Source organism: Salvelinus alpinus, chromosome 6, assembly GCF_045679555.1.
Source record: "Salvelinus alpinus chromosome 6, SLU_Salpinus.1, whole genome shotgun sequence".
In the NCBI taxonomy this organism is placed as follows: Eukaryota; Metazoa; Chordata; class Actinopteri; order Salmoniformes; family Salmonidae; genus Salvelinus; species Salvelinus alpinus.
This window is the reverse complement of record NC_092091.1, coordinates 77,145,063-77,164,551: the sequence shown is the minus strand read 5'-3', so window position 1 is coordinate 77,164,551 and position 19,489 is coordinate 77,145,063. Positions and strand designations below refer to the sequence as shown.

Here is a 19,489-nt window from a genome sequence, read left to right as displayed (position 1 = left end):
ATGAGTACAAACATTGAGCATAGTAGGCAAAGTTAAATGTTTACTTCAATAGCTAGGTTTAAGCAAATACAAAATGACCATGCTTGAGAAAACAAATATATTGGACAGCTGTGGTCAAGAAAGACATTTTAATACAACAAAATTATTATATTTAAATGACAGGCCTTTGGCTTTCTTTCTAATTTACAAAGTTATACAAACAATGAATATACAAATAAAGAACTTGTCAAAAGTGTCAGATAAACATATTTAAGTGCTTCTGATTGGACACTGACTGACTGATTCTGAAGGTACAAAAAATAACCAGCATGAACACCAGGGCCCAGTATTCACCAAGCGTCTCAGAGTAGGCCCTGTTATTCATTATGACTTAAAAAAGGCTAAACTGATCCGAGATCTGCACTCGTACCCTGAGAAGCTGTCAATACGGGCCCTGTAGTGTAACAAAAGAGTAGCTGCGTTTGCCGAGTCTCTAGTCTAGGGCTCATAAGGCATTCTGCTGAAGAACAGTACAACAAAAACAACAACAAAATCACAAATCAACAAAGGTTGGGTTTTTTTATACAGCGAGACTCACCCTCATTTTGTGAGTTAGTCTCATCAAGTCAGTGTGGAAGGTTGGGGCTGCTCTGATAGTTAACAGTGTGGAGAGGAGGAGCGGGGAGGTTGCTTAGGAACGGTAGCCTTTCTTCTCAAGTACACACTGTTTAGAATCTGTTGCAAATAATAAACGTTTCCAATGAAGAACACACACATGCAAAGCTAGCCTTTATGTTGAAGAATACACATTTGCGTTCTCCATTGGCAACGTTGTATTATTTTTTTTAAATTATGGATTCTAAATTAACACGTCCCTAAGAGTACACCATCCCACTCAGTCCGTTTCCTCTCCCATCACGTCTATCTCGTCTTCCTCGGTCAGTTCTGTGACGCCTTGCTCAAGCCCCGCCCCCCACACTCTTGGTCCCACGTCCGGCGACCACTCAAGAACGTCCACCTCCACGTCCTCTTCCTCCTCTGGCTCCCAGCTTCCTGTTGACCCTGTGGTGACCCTTTGTGATGTCAGCGTGGAAGGCTCTGCCTCCAGAGGGGTCGGGATACTCACGTCGGCAGCGGTCACCATTTTGATTTTCTGAGGGAGATGGATGTGGTTGTGGGTGATGCCTCTGAAGCTGGCCATGGTGGAACTCGCTTGGTCCACTTCTCTGGCACCGGGAACCTCTTGCCAAGCTACGAATAAAGACACCCAGAGTAAACATTTAAAAGAGGTAACATAATTGAGACTATTTAAGCTCAAACTAGATTAAAATATGAAAAGTAACTGCCAGTAGCTACTACTACTACACTGAGTGTACAAAGCATTAGGAACACCTGCTCTTTCCATGACAGACTGACCAGGTGAATCCAGGTGAAAGCTATGAACCCTTATTGATGTCACCTGTTAAATCCACTTCAAAATCTGTGTAGATGAAGGGGAGGAGACCTGGTTAAAGAAGGATTTTTAAGCCTTGAGACAATTGAGATATGGATTGTGTATGTGTGCCATTCAGAGGGTGCATGGGCAAGACAATATAAGTGCCTTTGAACGGGGTATGGTAGTATGTGCCAGGCGCACCGGTTTGAATGTGTCAAAAACAGCAGCGCTGCTGGGTTTTTCAAGCTCAACAGCTTCCCGTGTGTATTAAGAATGGTCCACCACCCAAAGGACATCCAGCCAACTTGACAACTGTTGGAAGCATTGGTAGTCAACATTGGTCTAGCATCCCTGTGGATCTTTTGACACCTTGTAGAGTCCATGCCCCAACAAATTGAGGCTGTTCTGAGGGAAAAAAGGTTGCAACTCAATATTAGGAAAGGTGTTCCTCATGTTTTGTACACTCAGTGTACATTTCCCTCAAAATTGAAAATGAATTCAGGTTCAAATTGATTTACCTGCATCAGGATACATCGTTGGACCCATTTCCTCTACATCTATCTCCTCCTCTTCACCACTCACTTCCTCAGTCCCGGCGTAGCCCAACGTCTGGTGGACCTCAACCACATCCAACTCCTCGCTGGAGATCTCCATCTCCAAATACCCATCCTCCATTTTCTCCTCCACCTCTTGGATGATCACACTTCTCCTATATGCCTCCACCACGGATCCTTTTCCTTTTTCGGTCTTCTTGTTTGTCTCTGTAGACGAGTCTGTTTCCCTCTCTCTGTTCTTCTTGGTAACCAGATCTCTTCCTTCCTTGTTGCCTTTGTCGGTCCGTTGAGGATCCACCATTTCCTTTGTCCTTGTCATCGATAACATTGATAAGGTAGCCAGCTCCTCTTGGAGTTCGAAAAAGTCTCCGGACGCATCCACGTTTTCCCCGACTAAAACGTTTTCTGTGTTCTCAAAATGTTCTCTATTCTCAACGTTTTCTCTTTCAGTCTCTTTGTAGATGAGATCTTGATACTCTGTCTCCTGTCCACAAGTGCTGCTGTTGTGTCCTCCATCTTTTTCCTCTGGATGGTCGCTCTCTGTTCGGTTGGTCTGATCGTAATTTTCAACGGTTGGTCGAAAGGCTGACTCTCTTTCTAGAGACTGGGAAGAACTTATGTTTTTGTTCATCAGTCTTGATTCATTTTGACCGCTGTCACTTTCATTGGGTTTCAATAATTTTCTTTCACTTTGTTTCTGTCCTTCAGTTTCACTTTCTTTTGTCTCCTTGCTTTTGGTGGACTTCCTCGTCTTTTGGTGCCTGTGCTTCAGGAGTTCTTGGAACTTCTTGAGAGACACAGTGGGTGCCCGACCCTTGGAGGGGGTCCGCTTGACAGCAGGGGGTCTCAATTGGTCTCTGTCTGATTCAGTCTCTCCAGATCTTTCTGGACTGGAGTTCTGTGGCTGACCAGACGGCTGGGGTTGCAGAATGGTTCCGGTTCCAATCCCTGAACAGTTGGCAGGAACTTGCTCTTCATGGGTACTGGGCGAAGTTGTCTGCGAGCTAGGCTTCTGAGCAACTGTTTTAGATTTAGACATCACAGGTAGTCTCTGGAACAACTCTGCTCTCTCTCCTTTGCCATGTCCCTCCCTGAGCTTAACCCTTTTCCTGCACTTCTTTCGCTTATCGTCCTTTCCCTGTGGTTCCCCTCCTCCTTTTTCCTTTACCTGTGGTTCTCCTCCTCCTTTCTCCTTTCCCTGAGGTTCTCCTCCTCCTTTCTCCTTTCCCTGAGGTTCTCCTCCTCCTTTCTCCTTTCCCTGAGGTTCTCCTCCTCCTTTCTCCTTTCCCTGAGGTTCTCTTCCATTCTTCTTTCTCTGTGGTTCTCTTCCATTCTTCTTTCTCTTCGGTTCTCCTCCTCCTCTTTCCTTTCCCTGCAGTTCTCCTCCTCCTCTTTCATTTCCCTGCAGTTCTCCTCCTCCTCTTTCCTTTCCCTGCAGTTCTCCTCCTCCTCTTTCCTTTCCCTGCAGTTCTCCTCCTCCTCTTTCCTTTCCCTGCAGTTCTCCTCCTCCTCTTTTCTTTCCCTGCAGTTCTCCTCCTCCTCTTTCCTTTCCCTGCAGTTCTCCTCCTCCTCCTCTTTCCTTTCCCTGCAGTTCTCCTCCTCCTCCTCTTTCCTTTCCCTGCAGTTCTCCTCCTCCTCCTCTTTCCTTTCCCTGCAGTTTTCCTCCTCCTCTTTCCTTTCCCTGCAGTTCTCCTCCTCCTCTTTCCTTTTTGTGCTCAACAGCTTCCGCATCATGGATGCCTGTTGTTATGGCACTGGTGGGAAATAAACCACCAGCCTGGGAAACCTGTTTTTTTCCTGGTCGTATCTTACGGGGTCTACCACGTTTCCGTTTCGGGGGTGGTGTTGGTGGGATTTGGAGCAGTTCAACTACTTTGGCCAGAGCTTGAAATTCGGAGAAGGAGGGACTGGGAGTTTCAGAAGACATGTTCGACTGCTTGTCTTCTTGGTGAAGTTTTACTGGGGAGCTGCTCCTGGTTGCGGTCCAAACGTTAGGAGGGCGTTTCACATCTCGATCCCTGGCTCGGAGCACCCTTACTGGGTTCCCCGTTTCCCTTCCCAGCATCTTTGTTCCTTCTGGAGGTCGGTTGGCTTCCTCACCAAGGCTGGACAAAGACTTCGTGGAGGTGTTGGAAAGGTACCGTCCTAATCTTTCGCTCGCTAAGACATTGTTGGTTGACAGACTGACAGAGCAGAGGCTTATTTTCACTTGTTCGTTCTCAGTCTTCGTTCTGTCGTTGAGTTTCACCCTTTCTGTCCTCACTAAAGGACTATCTTCTATCTTTGTAGAGACGTTGCGCTTCCTCTTTTTCCGAGGAGGCTCTGGGGTCTCACTGTCCTCTGATTGTTCCTGCTCCGCTTTCAAACCCTCTGTTCTCCTCACACGGATTATCTTCCTGTGGTGACTCCAGGTTTCATCCTCCTGTCTCCTCTCGGTCTTTGCTTTTGGTTTCTCAATCCTTCGCCCCTGCTCGGGCTCCAAACCCTCCTTTCTCCTCACACGGATTCTGTTACTGTGGGGCTTCCAGGTTTCATCTCCCTCTCTTCTCTTCGCCTTTGGTTTCTCAAGCCTTCGCCCCGCAGTGGTGGTCGCGACCTTCTTCCTTTTCCTCTCCTCCTCGTCCTCTTTTCCGGTCAGTCTTGCGTTGTTGCTAATGCTAGCCTTGTCTTGACCATCAGTCATCTGCTCGGAGTTGTTGTTGGATTCCCACGGCAACCCAAGGCATTTTTTAGATTCACACAGATTTCCAGGGGAGCGTGGAGAGTGAATCATGGAGCTGAGTGGAAACTGTAGTCTTCTCGGAGTGCAGCAGAGCCAACGTGGTAGCTTTGACAGCTGAGGGATTCTATGGAATGGAGTTACAGGATGCCGGAATGGGGATTTAAGGAAGGGTTTCGACGGAGATGGTGGGGGTAAGGGTTCTGGTGAATTTAAGGGTGAGAGACATTTTGGCAGGCGTAGCTCTTCCCAATGTGGAGGAGGAGATTGGGAAGGCTGGGTTTCGCTTCCTAGAGACAGCAGTGAAAGGAGTTCTGGGAAACGTAGTCCTCTCCCGGGAGAGGCATCTGGTGGGCATGCTGGGTGTTGTGGTTCAGAAGCATCAGTTTCAGAGGGGGGTAGGAAACTGGGGGTGACAGCCGTTGGTTCCTCTTCTTGTGGAACTTCCTGATTCGTACTGGCCTGACTTGGACTCTGACTAGGAATGGCCTCACCATTCACTTGACTTGGAGTAGTGTCTCCATTCACTTGACTAGGAGTGGTCTCTCCATTGGTCGACAGACAATCCGCAGAGGACAGATTACAAACATGTTCTCTGTATGTCGACGGAACGCCCGTCTGGGCAGAAGAACCCTTCCAGCACCCTGGATCTCGGTCCTCTTCCCCTGTGTAAAGTAGAGAGGCCTGGCTCTGAGGAAGGGACTGGTGGTGGTGGGGAGGCCTTGGTGAAGAGCCTGAGTGGACTGGCATGATGCTGCTGCTGCCACCACATCCAACCACCAGGCTCTTGGAGTTCCGGTTCTGGAGTTCCTGGTTTTGAGAGTTCTGGAACCGGATCAGGAGTTCCTGGTGGTTCTTGGCGTTCTCAGAGGAGCACTGGACACCTGAACAATAGGAGGCCCAGTCAGAGGAGTAATCATTACATGAGACGTGGGGGTGAGAGAGTGGGGTGGAGGGGTGATAGGTGGAGCATTGGTGAGGGGTCAGAGGTTGTGGGTCCAGGGAAAGGTCAGGGGTGACGGTGCAGGAGGTTGTCGTGGTGACAAAATGGGAGGAGGTGATGGAGTGGAAGGCTTGAGAGAGAAAGACAGAGAGATAGAGGTCAGCCTGGTGGTAGCTAAGTGTGGGTGCTAATATCGATCTATTGTAATGGATGACACTGAGATAAGTGCAAGCAATGCCGTGAGTAGTTGAGGAAGGGCAGGCATTTAAAATGTACATGACTTATCATACATAGACTAAGTCAGTGTTTCTCAACTCTGGTCCTCCAGTACCCCCAACAGCACACCTGCTTCTACTTGTCAACTAATCATCAAGCCCTTGACAAGCACACATGACTCTACTTGTCAACTAACCATCAAGCCTTTGACAAGTTGAATCAGCGTTTTTGTCTGGGGCTTCAACACAAAGGTGTGCTGTTGGGGATACTGGAGGACCGGAGTTGGGCTGCTGGAAGACTGGATTTGGGAAACACTGACCTAAGTCGCTAGAAAGCCTTACAACATAGTTAACAAGGAGCCTGGTTCAGATTCAAGGCAGCAGGTAGCCTAGGGTTAAGAGCGCTGGGCCAGTAACCGAAAGGTTGCTGGTTCAAATCCCAAGCTGACTAGATGGAAAATCTGTTGATGTGCCCTTAAGCAAGGCACTTAACCCTAATTGCTCTGGATAAGAGCATCTGCTAAATGTAAAGATGAAGTATTCTCAGATGTAGATACAACAGTAGAGAAAGGTGGTCAATCACATAACATGTTACAAAACATACCTGTTTCAGTCGACGACGCATCATCACTTCCTGTCGCGTAGCCATGGGAACACACGCAACGAGAAGCCGAGCCAACGGCGCTGTGCATCCCACAATGCCTTGCGTGGACGGGATGATGAGTGCAGGACGACGGTCTGTCGTGGCTTTGGAGATGGTGGCGGTGGTCGCAGTCCCTATCCAGAACCACAGGGGGCAGTATGTTCAACCCCATCATGATGTCTTCCAGCATCTTCTCAATCTGCTCGTCCGATTCCTCTACCTGCCGGCCAAAACAAGAGGACCACAATGTTTTCTGTGTTAACCTGGATCATTTTCAAATGTGTGGTTGAATTTTTATTTTTTTTAATTTTTTTTAATCGTCAAATAAATGAATATACCGGAGGCTGGGACAAGGCGAGCTGCGGTTCATGTGCTGGGTGTGGGGTCGGATGATGGGTGGAGCTGCAGTGTTTGAGGGAGGTTGACTGGGCGGTGGTGGTTTTGGAGGTGGGGCGGGATCGGGGTGGAGGGGAGACGTGGAGGTCTGGTGGAGGGGTGAGGAAAGCTGTGTCGAGGGGAGAGCACCGGGGGAGGGCTGGGGACTGGGGTGGGGGGAGGGCTGGGGACTGGGGTGGGGGGAGGGCTGGGGACTGGGGTGGGGGGAGAGGCTGGCGTGGTAGTTGTCTTGTCCTCATGCGATCATGCGTTTCCTGCCGTGACAGAATAAAAGGAGGCATGGCTCCATTACATTTATATACTAACGTTTACACACCTATTCTGTCTTCAGCAGGGTTTCATCTGAACAGGGTTTCAAAAGTAATGTTTAGGAAATATATATTTTAACTGTTGTGCTGCTGTTTTGACAGCTCAGATTAACTTGAATAATGGACAGAGTATTCAGAAACCCCTCAATGGCTTCCTAACATGGTAATGGCTAGTCACTGTATCAAAACTAATGGGCAAAAATGTTCTAGAGTGAAAATGTAGCCCTCAAATTACTCTCTTACTTTGCTGACAACAATCAGTTAGAATGGCATTGGAAGTATTGGAACGGTTTCATCGTTACTGTGCCACTCACCTTCTTCAGAGCAGCGAGGACCAACTGTCTCTGACCAGGTGAGATGGTTCTGTCCATCTCCTGCCCCTGACCAGGTGAGATGGTTCCGTCCGTCTCCTGCCCCTGACCAGGTGAGATGGTTCCGTCCGTCTCCTGCCCCTGACCAGGTGAGATGGTTCCGTCCGTCTCCTGCCCCTGACCAGGTGAGATGGTTCCGTCCGTCTCCTGCCCCTGACCAGGTGAGATGGTTCCGTCCGTCTCCTGCCCACTGACCAGCTCCCACACCTGTTAAACAATCAATCAAATGTATTGATAAAGCAGTGTTTAGATCAAAAGAGTGAGAATAAGGGGTTTTACATTAACCCGGCCTGTACTCCAGACAGCAAGCAGAGGCACACATTAGCAAAGAAAAACTCCACAACCAAAATGGCACCCTATTCACTACACAGTGCACTACTTTTCACCAGGGCCCATGTCAAAACTAGGGCACTATTTAGGGAATTGGGTGCCATTTTGGACACCCCACCTACCTGTCCCCTGGTCCTCCTCCTCAGCTTGACCTTGATGGAGATCGGAGTGTTCTCCAGCCTCTGTCCGGTCAGCCAGTTCCTCCCAACCACACCTCACAATCACATCACATCTTATTTACAGTGCAGTTATACATGGCAACACACTTAAAGTACATGACACGAATACAAATAAACAACATGCTAAATATGAGATTGATAAAATAACTCTAAAACCCCAAAGGATGTGTAAAATAACTGTCATCCCCTCATACCTCTCCTCTCCAGACACTCCCCTGTTCCTCCTTCCTCTGCTCTCCCAGTGTGTGATGTCAGCTTCTTCTCCGTCCTCCGCTCCGTCACACCGTTCTCCACCACAGAGCATTCTGGGACGGAACTCTTCTCCCGGGGTGTCGTGGGGTGGTCCGAATCGTCACTCGGGGCGACCATGTCACCGCTCAGGACAACAGAGGACGATGAGAGGTTTGTGACCTCCGGTTCGGAGGTCCGAGGGTGGGTTCTAAAGGGAGCTATTCCACAGTTGACCGTTGCTTTGACGCTGGGTGGGGTGGAACTGGGGTGTGAAGTGGGGGTCATAATCTGGGGACTCAGGGAAGGGGGTGCCATGTGAGTTGTGTGCTGCTGCCCTTCACTGCTGCTCTGGACTAGTAGGAGGGGTGGAGGTGAGGGTGTGGATGTGGATGTAGGGAGAGCATCAGGGAGAGGACTGAGGAAAGTCATGTAAATACCTCCATTACAGTCCACAGTCTGTGTCCCTGTCTCCACCAACGCCCCCACGTCCACCTGTGTCTCTCCTCCCTCCGTCTGCACCCCCACGTCTCTAAGACTGCACCTCCTCTCCTCCTCCCCCTCTCCCTCCCTCCCCCGGTCCTTCCACCCCTCCACCAAGCGGCCTATGCCCAGCTTACAGGCAGCAGCCATAACCTCTTCTTGTTCCATGGTGCCCTCTCCCTCCAGCTCTCCGGAGTACAGGAGATCCACCAGCTTCAGCAGGGTCTGGGCCTTCACAGCCTGGAGCTTGAGTGGCCATCTCTGCCCAGCCGGGAGGGGGGATGACTGGTTGGACAGGGCCTTGGACAGGTAGGGGCTCAGGGCAGCCAGGACACAGCTGTGGGCCGGGACTGACAATCCTGTGGGAAGAGAGAAATGTGACATCATTAGCTACATTTATAATGCAGGTTAGGAAATGTGATGTAGGCCTAATGGGGTTTAGGTTTGAAATAAGGGCATGTGGAAGGAGAGGAAGAATGGCAGTTGGATTTGATTGATCCCTTTACTATCCTCAATCTAAACCTCATTATGTCTCCCTAATGTACATCAATCATTTGGCTACTTTCCATCATGTCATTACTGTCCCTCCCACCATCAGTCTATAGCAGGGTATCACAGTAGAGACCAGTGGAGGCTGGTGGGAGAAGCTATAGGAGGACAGGCTCATTTTAATGACTGGAATGGAACAGACTCCAACATGTGGTTTCCATGTGTTTGATACCGTTCCATTGATTCCAGAGTATGTGAGCGGAGCGTGCCCAATGTAACTGGAGCGTGGAGCCAGATTCCCAAAGTCTGGAGGGTCGGCCGTCTCGCCCGCTCCACTTTCGCTCACTTCACCAGCTCAGGGCATGCCCGGCCCAGCATGCATTTGTAGTCTACTTGTGTGCTGCTACAGCCCCTTGCTTTAGCTACTGTCATGAAGTTCACTAAATATTGTCATAAAGAAACAGATAAAACACACAGGTGCCAAATCAACATGACTTACAAAGATGAGGACCAAGAGCAAGAGAGGGAGCGCGATGACGTTGTGTCCACAACTAAAGAATCATTGTGGAATCTGAAAAGACACATATCCCGAAAGCATGATGGGGTACTTACTATGTGCACATGCTAACAGAAAGGAACGAGGTGGGTATCTAATTAAGTGTGTCATTGTAGTGAAGTATTTATAAACTACAAATCACTGTTGGGTAAGGGCTTGTAAGTCAGCATTTCACGGTAAGGTCTACACTTGTTGTATTCGGCGCATGTGACAAATAAAGTTTGATTTGAGATCTCTTAAAAGTTTAGTTCATTTTCGTTCTATTATCTATACAATAGGCCATAACTGATTTTGGCCCAATAGGCCTGGCATATTCCCACGTTCAAAGAGCTTTCCATTTTGATTGTGTTATTTTGCCTAAAAACCTTTAGGCCTACCTATAGAAAAATGTATAAAACAACTCTGCCCAGCCTGGCAAGAATGGCCAAAAGGGTGTTTATCATCCCCAGTGGCTCTGCAAGTGTGAAGGGGATATTCTCTGCTGCTGGTCTGCTCTCCAGGCACCATCGCATGAAGCCACAGACTGGCCAAACTCAACATTTTCAAAAGGCTCTAATAAGTCATTTATCATTTCATTTGTATTTAATTCTAAGTAACTCACAGCCGATATGCACAATTTATAGACTATAATTATTTAATACAACAAAATGTTGTTTAAATGCTTTATGTGCATACCAGCCTATTGTGTCACACTCGCAAATGCTTCACAATGTATTTCTAAGTAGGCTATAGCCTTGAAATAATATAGCCTAATTCATTCATTTTCATTCCTTCTTAGGCTCCCGTTCTGGCTCCTGACCTATTTAGAGTGTTTATGACATGTAGCCTATTTGGAATGTTTATTCAAATACTTTTCATTTAAATCCATATGGTTTGGTTTCAATACTTAAAAACCAATTGGTAGGTCCAGGTAGTCACAAAAATAGATGGGTGTTGGTTAAATTGTGATCTTAATGAATAGAGTGAATTCGGAGCGGAAGTTTATTTTTTCCTGTGACTGCGAAACGCTTTTTAGCTGAGCGGTAGGAAAGGACATGGCGCACTGGAGCGCTGCGCAACATGAGCGATGAGTGTGATTTCCAACCGCTCATCTCTGCTCATATGCTCTGATTGATTCCATTTCCCCTCCTCTCTCTCCCTCCCTCCCCCTCAGTCTGTAGTAGGGTATTACAGTAGACTGCTGTCTCTCCATCACTCCCCTCCTCCCTCACCATCGGTCTGTAACAGGGTATCACAGTAGAGACTGTTGTGCTTCTGTCTCTGTAGTTCCTCTAGGAGCCTCAACTCATAGCCAGGTAGACGGTACCTCCACATCATCCTCTTCTTGGCCTCCACCCTGAGAGGGAGGGGTGGGTTGGGAGAGGGGGGATCGAGTGGGAGGGGAGACAGAGGGAAAAGGGATGTGGGGAGAAGGGGGGGGCAGTGGATAGCAAGGAGAGAGGGATGGAGTTGGGAGGGGAAAAGGGGGGGAGTGATTTAAATGACTGCAGATTGATCTGACAGTATACAGAATTTGACAAAGTGAAACAATGGTAAAACCTGATTTTCATTCATTGTCTCAAAATGGCGTGCTTGGAGAAGACTGGGCTGAACAGACAAGGTGTGAAGTTGGTTGTGAGATGTTACGGTCAGCAACAATGTCATACTTGTTTGGACCAGACAACGTCAGATAGATGGCCTACACGTAGAGAGACAGAGGGGCGCTGTTTCGCTCGCTCAGATGCTTTCTCCAGTGAGATACTACATTCAGCCTCTTGCGAATTGAAGGAAAATTATGAAACACAGAAATACGAAAATGTTTCTTTTTCTTGGCACATTTTTGGGGTAAGACTGGCTTCACTTGGCATCCATAAATACACACAACTGGGGTGAGTGGCTAGTACTTTACATTTGGAACTCCGTGAAAACTAATACATGACAATTGGCAGGTTAACACGTTTGTTTTATGACTAGAAGAAAAAAAGTTCAGCTTGTCGTATCACTTGTTAGTCAGTGGTATTGCTAGCAAACACAGCTTGTTCCGTAGGAACGCTTGCAAGAGCCATGCAATTCAAAGCGTGTTGTGGACGACTTCCGCTTATCAATAAGACACACTGACAATAGGCCTACAATCAAAAACACAAATGTTAATGTGTTGCATTAGTGCACATTAAATTTCGTTTTCAAACAACTGCAAGTGTGGTACAGCTTTCTATCTAATTCGTTTATTTTATATACTTTTCAGTACCCTCGTACCGGAGGAGGAACTGGAAACTAAAGTCTGGTGACGTTAGCTAAATGTGTTAGCTAACGTTAGCTGGACGGCTAGCTAATGCACATGCTTACCTTTTCGATGCCAGTCAGGGCTTTTTCTTGTCTGGTGACTTGCTTTGTCAAAAATCTGTATATCGCCAACCAATTTGTTTCAAATAGTTAATGTTGACATATTCCATAGTTGATCGATTCCCACAACTTGGCCAAATTCACGGACTTACGTCACACTTCAGAAAAGAGTTCACGTCAAAATCGCGAGGGGCGATCGTGCGTGCTCATACTTACAGTTAACGTTGGAAAAGCCTAGATGGGGTTAACTGCATTTTCGAATCATGGGGTCATTTCGGCTCGTCGTTGATCAACTTCTGTTGTTCCGCAGCCATTTGATCTGATCAAGTGCAAACCTGTTGAAATCTTCAATTCAATGTTGAAAAGTATTCTCTTGACTTTAGCCAATCAGAGGCGTGTGTTACTTCAACCATTGATTTCAGCGTCTCAACACTGCATGACACCGTATGATGACTGATGTTTGTTTATGAAGAGTACAACTGTACAGCGAGAACTACTAACATTTACTATAACACATGTATTTCTCAAATCACACACAGAGCTAGAGAGAAAAAGTCAAGGCCAGTATTGAAAAATGCACTTTATTTTATTATAAACAGTATTGCTTGTTACATATTCCATTCATGAGAGAAATGTGCAACATTAAGAGCCAAGGCATAGAAGAGATTAAGGTTTTCATTCAGAATCACATTTTAGATCAGCGTTCCAATAATAAACTGATGACAGAAATTGAGAGTTGGACTGTCTCCTAAAAGGCCCCCTATATAGTTAACTACTTTCACCCAGAGCCATATCAGGCCATTTAGTAGTGTACTATATTGGGAATAGGGGACCATTTGGAATGCAAAATTGATTTTACATTGTGTTTTTCTTGTTTTATCTTTAATTAAAATATATAAACCATAAATGTTTCTCAATTAAAAAATAAACCCGATTGCATATGCGTTCACCCACAATTACCTGCAAGACGAATAAACCCAAATCATAAAATATTTTTAAGAAAAGAAAAATACATAAAACCATTCAAATTAACAAATATTTATCTTGTGTATATATAGTTAAATTTGCTTTTTTTAAATAGCAACTAGAATCAAAATCTGGTCTTTGCACTCATAACAATCTTGCAAATGTTATGCTCCGCCCCTCTTTAGTCCCAATTTCCCATTGGATTCCACTCCCACATTATTTCCTGTATCGGTTCTAGATCATCTCATTCTAGGACTATATCTGGTTACAAGGCAACTCATTTACATTTTTCTGAGACTGACCATTTGTAGTGTTGGATTGGCATGAAAATAATCAAAGGAACCAAGAAACGCTTTAACCCCTAGTGCTTTAATCTACTGAAAAAATATCTACATCTTACTCTGCACTGAGAATAATAATGCCGTCTACGGTACTAAAGGAACTCTGTCTGGGGGAAAACCAGCTAAATGTGTCCTCTCCCCTCTTAGTGTTCTGAGGTCTCCATGGACACCAGCCAGTCCAGCAGGGTAGATGGACACCCAGGCGTAGGTTCAGTAGGCTGGCACACTCCAGTCTGACGTGGAATGTATGGCACTAGAATGGTTCTCTCTGTTCCATATGCAGAGCATCAATCATATCAACTCTATACATTCCATTGTGTTATTATGCGGAACACACAAAAAAACTGTTCTATACATTCCATTTGGATGCAATGTTCTGGAATGTAGCTGCTAGTGAATGATATCCCCAGGGCAAACCCCCATCCCACCTTAAAAACACCAACCCCCTCCCCCCATTAGACCAATCAACGAACGAGGCACTCCAGTTAGCCAATAGCCACACAGACGTAGTTGAAGGCGATCACATATTTACACATTCATATATATATAGACTTGCAGATTGAAAGAAATGCACCTACTGGATCAACAATCAAATCTGTGGTTTCTCCCATAGCTTCAGGAGAACCATTAGAACCAGAGGGAGTTGAGAAAGGGGGTATAACAATGATGCTAAAGAGCCCCACAGATAGAAATGTATTGAATAGAGCCAAAACGGTTCACTGGTCTATTATACACGGCTGAAAATCATAGAAATATACTCTGCAGAACAGACTATCAAGAATGTTCTGTGACGCAAGACCCATGTGTAAAATGTTAAAGTGGTCGTCAAGCTACTTACTTTCCCACAATACTTTGCCACAACACTGCCCGTCTGACATCACCCAATGATGTCATATACACTATAACATCACAACAGATGTGGCTCTGAGAAGAGAAGTAGTGTTCAGAAATACTCTGTAGTAGAAAGTTAGTGCAATAGTGGTGTGTAGTTTGGCACGTGTTCATCACTGTAGTCAGAACCACAACTCAGCAATCACACTTCAAACAGACGAAAGCAACGCCGGCGGTAGATCAACAAACATTGATTCTTTGTTGGGAAACAGAAGTTTAGTGGTAATTAGTTATCACAAGGGAAAAAAACGTTGACTGGAAATCTTCACAATTACTTCTAGAAATGCAGTTTTAACCATTCCAGTAAAAAAGGGGGTTTGTCAGTTTAAGTTCAGTTACAGTTTGAATCCCATTCCAACACTTCCCTTTTGATTAGCTTTGCTACTGTGGTGGTGAACGTTCCCAGTTCCCAGATGAAGTCACAACTGTCCCTATTGTGGTGGGAGGAGCGAGTGTAGTGTTGGGGGTTAGTGTGTCACTGTGGTGGGAGGAGTTACTAAATTAGAAGTGGTGTTATGTCATAGTAGTGTCGACAGCTAGAAGAGGGATGTCAGGAGGATGTCAGGAGTCCATAGTGTTCCTTTAGTGGCTAAAAGTCACAGTCTAAATAGAGGAATGAGAGAGAGATAGGGAGGGAGAGAGATAGGGAGGTGAGGAAGGCTGAAGGACATGCAAGTGGCTTATGTCACAGAACCCGAGAGAGATAAGAGGGAAAGAAGATGAAGAAATTGGGAGATAGAGAAGACAGGAAAAAGAGAGAAAGAAAAGAGACGCAGAAGGAGAGAGTCCAGTCCTAGTGGAGTCAGTGGTCCCTCAGTGAGTATCCAGAGGTTCAGCAGGGGCAGTAGGCCGGTAGAGGCTGCTCTCTTCTAGTGATGCACACTATCAGTTTCTCTGTGGGAAGACCAGGACAGAGACAGAGTGAAGGGTTACTACCATGTGCAATATTTGTTGTACTAGTGCAACTCATAAACCAGCCGTATAAACTTAGAGGATTGAGAGGACACAGAGCCTGCTAGTGAAGACAATATCGGTCACAGCCTAAACATTACCAATCAATACATGAGGCACACAGACAACATGAACACACACAGATGCTTGAAAAGAGATCAAACACACACAAGACAGAATTCCAGATGTATACAGACATGAAACAAACGAAACGAACATCAAGACACAAGATCAACAACATACTACATCAAATATACAAAATCACCAGCAGAGGGAGCAAGAAACAAACACCAATACAATGGGGGGGACACACAGAGAGAGGTTAGTTAGGCCATGCGGTTTAGTGAGAGAGGCAGGTGTTCAGTCGGTGGACACACATACCATGCGCTCACATGCAGTGTGTGAGGGGGTGTGGCCTAACCGTCATAAGAGTCCATGAGAGGAACAGAGTCCCGCCTCTCCTCATACAGCCCTCCCTGAGAGGGGGAAGAGAGAAGGGGGGAGAAAGAATGGGGAGGAGGGGGAGAAGAAGGGTGGTAAGGAAGACAGGAGAGAGAAAAGGGGAGGGAGAAGAGGGAAGAAAGGTGGTGGGTTGAAGCAGAGAGAGAAAAAAGAGAAAGAGAGAAGGGTGTGTTCAGAACGAACAATATGAAAACCAGAAGAATCAGATGAGAGGGGGGACGAGAGAGAGAGAGGGGGGACGAGAGAGAGAGAGGGGGGACGAGAGAGAGAGAGGGGGGACGAGAGAGAGAGGGGGGGGCGAGAGAGAGAGGGGGGACAAGAGAGAGAGCGGGGAAGAGAGAGAGGGTTAGTGTCAGAAGTTAAGTGAGAAATCGTTTGTGAGAAAAGAAGCTAGCCACAGTATTTAGTGAGACATGCGAGAACATGCTCTCTGTGTGTGTGTGTGTGTACCTGTGCTGTGTCTTTGTCAGCAGGCTTGAGTGTTCCGTCCAGAGTGTTCTTCCTCCCCCTCTGGTCCAGTGTGGAGTAGGCATCTGGAAGACAGCCAAGGCCTGTTAACAACTGTGTGTGTAGGCGTGTGTGTGTGTGTGTGTGTGTATAGGCGTGTTTGTGTGTACAGACATACCTGGTCCCATATCATTTAGTGGAATCATGTCTCTCTTGTCTCCTCCTCCTGACAAACAAACACAGTCACAGGATGAGAGACAGCTAGTGTGTAGGTTATAGTGTGTAGGTTATAGTGTGTAGTTATAGGCCAGTGGTCAGGGATTGTAGTGAGGTGACTGGGGTCCCCACATAAACAAATACAGCTTTTTTGGTTTTAATTACGAGTACAGATTGGGAGAACATACAAACTCTTTTGAGAAATGTTATAATTTTATTGAGTAAATGTATTTATCAGATAGATGAAAATGTCATGATTAAAAGGTTGACGTCAAAATCGAAATGGACAAAATGTCAGGGTTGCGTCATTAGATTTGTGGTGGGGTGTGGGTTGTGAGAAATTCTGGGGGGGGGGGGGGGGGAAATGGGGTCCCACAGAAAACCACTGAATACAACCGCTATAGGCTATCCAGAGCCATGGTTGGGTCCGGTCCATCAGCTGTAGTTACATAGACCAGAGACCCGTGGCAATCAAACATGGATCCAACCCAGACCCCAGGGACAATTTTGGACTCAGACACTTAGTTCCGGAGTCCAAAATCGGGTCGGGTCACAGATATTGGGGTAGACCTGTGAAGACCTCAGTGTGTGTGTGTGTGTGTGTAGTGACCCTGGATCATTGTTATTCTAACTTCTGCGACGTATATAAGGCCCTCCCCCGCCCTCCTTTCGGAAAAGCTGACCACGACTCCATTTTGTTGCTCCCCGCCTACAGACAGAAACTAAAACAGGAAGCTCCCGCGCTCAGGTCTGTTCAACGCTGGTCCGACCAATCTGATTCCACTCTTCAAGATTGCTTCGATCACGTGGACTGGGATATGTTCTGCATTGCGTCAAACAATAACATTGACGAATACGCTGATTCGGTGAGCGAGTTTATTAGCAAGTTCATCGGCGATGTCGTACCCACTGCGACTATTAAAACATTCCCAAACCAGAAACCGTGGATTGATGGCAGCATTAGCGCGAACCACTGCTTTTAATCATGGCAAGGCGATCGGAAACATGACCGAATACAAACAGTGTAGCTATTCCCTCCGCAAAGAAATCAAACAAGCTAAGCGTCAGTATAGAGACAAAGTAGAGTCGCAATTCAACGGTTCAGACACAAGAGGTATGTGGCAGGGTCTACAGCCAATCACGGATTACAAAAAGAAAACCAGCCCCGTCGCGGACCAGGATGTCTCGCTCCCAGTCAGACAAAACAACTTCTTTGCCCGCTTTGAGGACAATACAGTGCCACTGACACGGCCCGCTACCAAAACCTGCGGACTCTCCTTCACTGCAGCCATCGTGTAAACGTGTTAACCCTCGCAAGGCTGCTGGCCCAGACGGCATCCCCAGCCGCGTCCTCAGAGCATGCGCAGACCAGCTGGCTGGTGTGTTCACGGACATATTCAATCAATCCTTATCCCAGTCTGCTGTTCCCACATGCTTCAAGAGGGCCACCATTGTCCCTGTTCCCAAGAAAGCTAAGGTAACTGAGCTAAACGACTACCGCCCCGTAGCACTCACTTCCGTCATCATGAAGTGCTTTGAGAGATTAGTCAAGGATCATTTCACCTCCACCCTACCTGACGCACTAGACCCACTCCAATTTGCTTACCGCCCCAATAGGTCCACAGACGACGCAATTGCAACCACAGTGCACACTGCCCTAAACCATCTGGACAAGAGGAATACCTATGTGAGAATGCTGTTCATCGACTACAGCTCAGCATTTAACACCATAATACCCTCCAAACTCGTCATCAAGCTCGAGACCCTGGATCTCGACCCCGCCCTGTGCAACTGGCAACTGGACTTCCTGACGGGCCGCCCCCCAGGTGGTGAGGGTAGGTAACAACATCTCCACCCCGCTGATCCTCAACACTGGGGCCCCACAAGGGTGCGTTCTGAGCCCTCTCCTGTACTCCCTGTTCACCCACGCACGCCTCCAACTCAATCATCAAGTTTGCAGACGACACTACAGTGGTAGGCTTGATTACCAACAACGACGAGACGGCCTACAGGGAGGAGGTGAGGGCCCTCGGAGTATGGTGTCAAGAAAATAACCTCACATTCAATGTCAACAAAACAAAGGAGATGATCGTGGACTTCAGGAAACAGCAGAGGGAGCACTCCCCTATCCACATCGACGGGACAGTAGTGGAGAGGGTGGAGAGTTTTAAGTTCCTCGGTGTACACATCCCGGACAAACTGAAATGGTCCACCCACACAGACAGCGTGGTGAAGAAGGCGCAGCAGCGCCTCTTCAACCTCAGGAGGCTGAAGAAATTCGACTTGTCACCAAAAGCACTCAAACTTCTACAGATGCACATTCGAGAGCATCCTGTCGGGCTGTATCACCGCCTGGTACGGCAACTGCTCCGCCCACAACCGTAAGGCTCTCCAGAGGGTAGTGAGGTCTGCACAACGCATCACCGGGGGCAAACTACCTGCCCTCCAGGACACCTACACCACCCGATGTCACAGGAAGGCCATAAAGATCATCAAGGACAACAACCACCCGAGCCACTGCCTGTTCACCCCGCTATCATCCAGAAGGCGAGGTCAGTACAGGTGCATCAAAGCAGGGACCGAGAGACTGAAAAATAGCTTCTATCTCAAGGCCATCTGACTGTTAAACAGCCACCACTAACATTGAGTGGCTGCTGCCAACATACTGACTCAACTCCAGCCACTTTAATAATGTAACAATTGATGTAAAAAATGTATCACTAGCCACTTTAAACAATGCCACTTTTATATGTTTACATACCCTACATTACTCATCTCATATGTACAGTGGGGAGAACAAGTATTTGATAACCTGCAAAATCGACAGTGTTTCCTACTTACAAAGCATGTAGAGGTCTGTAATTTTTTATCATAGGTACACTTCAACTGTGAGAGACGGAATCTAAAGCAAAAAACCTGAAAATCACATTGTATGATTTTTAAGTAATCGATTTGCATTTTATTGCATGACATAAGTATTTGATACATCAGAAAAGCAGAACTTAATATTTGGTACAGAAACCTTTGTTTGCAATTACAGTGATAATACGTTTCCTGTAGTTCTT

The 19,489-nt window shown here is 46.8% G+C and overlaps 2 protein-coding genes across 12 annotated transcripts in view; both read right to left on the bottom strand.

The window, feature by feature from the left end:
* Positions 1–111: 111 nt before the first annotated feature.
* LOC139579766 (uncharacterized) lies at positions 112–12,444 on the bottom strand. Its single transcript, XM_071408586.1, has 9 exons — positions 12,154–12,444; positions 11,040–11,164; positions 8,267–9,142; positions 8,016–8,107; positions 7,507–7,770; positions 6,827–7,138; positions 6,450–6,708; positions 1,933–5,760; positions 112–1,230 (listed from the first exon to the last, which is right to left on the bottom strand). The coding sequence occupies exons 2-9, from the start codon at positions 11,143–11,145 to the stop codon at positions 875–877; spliced, it is 6,093 nt and encodes a 2,030-aa protein (XP_071264687.1). The 5' UTR covers positions 11,146–11,164; positions 12,154–12,444; the 3' UTR covers positions 112–874.
* A 268-nt stretch (positions 12,445–12,712) lies between these two features.
* ctnnd1 (catenin (cadherin-associated protein), delta 1) overlaps positions 12,713–19,489 on the bottom strand; it is a 53,429-nt gene continuing 46,652 nt past the window's right edge. For 9 of the 11 annotated variants that reach the window (XM_071408010.1, XM_071408011.1, XM_071408012.1 and 6 more), the window contains 4 exons: positions 16,387–16,434; positions 16,212–16,294; positions 15,721–15,775; positions 12,713–15,242 (listed from right to left, as the gene is read on the bottom strand). In XM_071408010.1, the coding sequence (XP_071264111.1) occupies positions 15,181–15,242; positions 15,721–15,775; positions 16,212–16,294; positions 16,387–16,434 (248 nt within the window). In that variant the 3' untranslated portion in view covers positions 12,713–15,180. Of the gene's footprint in view, positions 15,243–15,680; positions 15,776–16,211; positions 16,295–16,386; positions 16,435–19,489 lie in introns of all 11 variants that reach the window. The other 2 variants (XM_071408016.1, XM_071408017.1) reach the window with 2 other exon arrangements.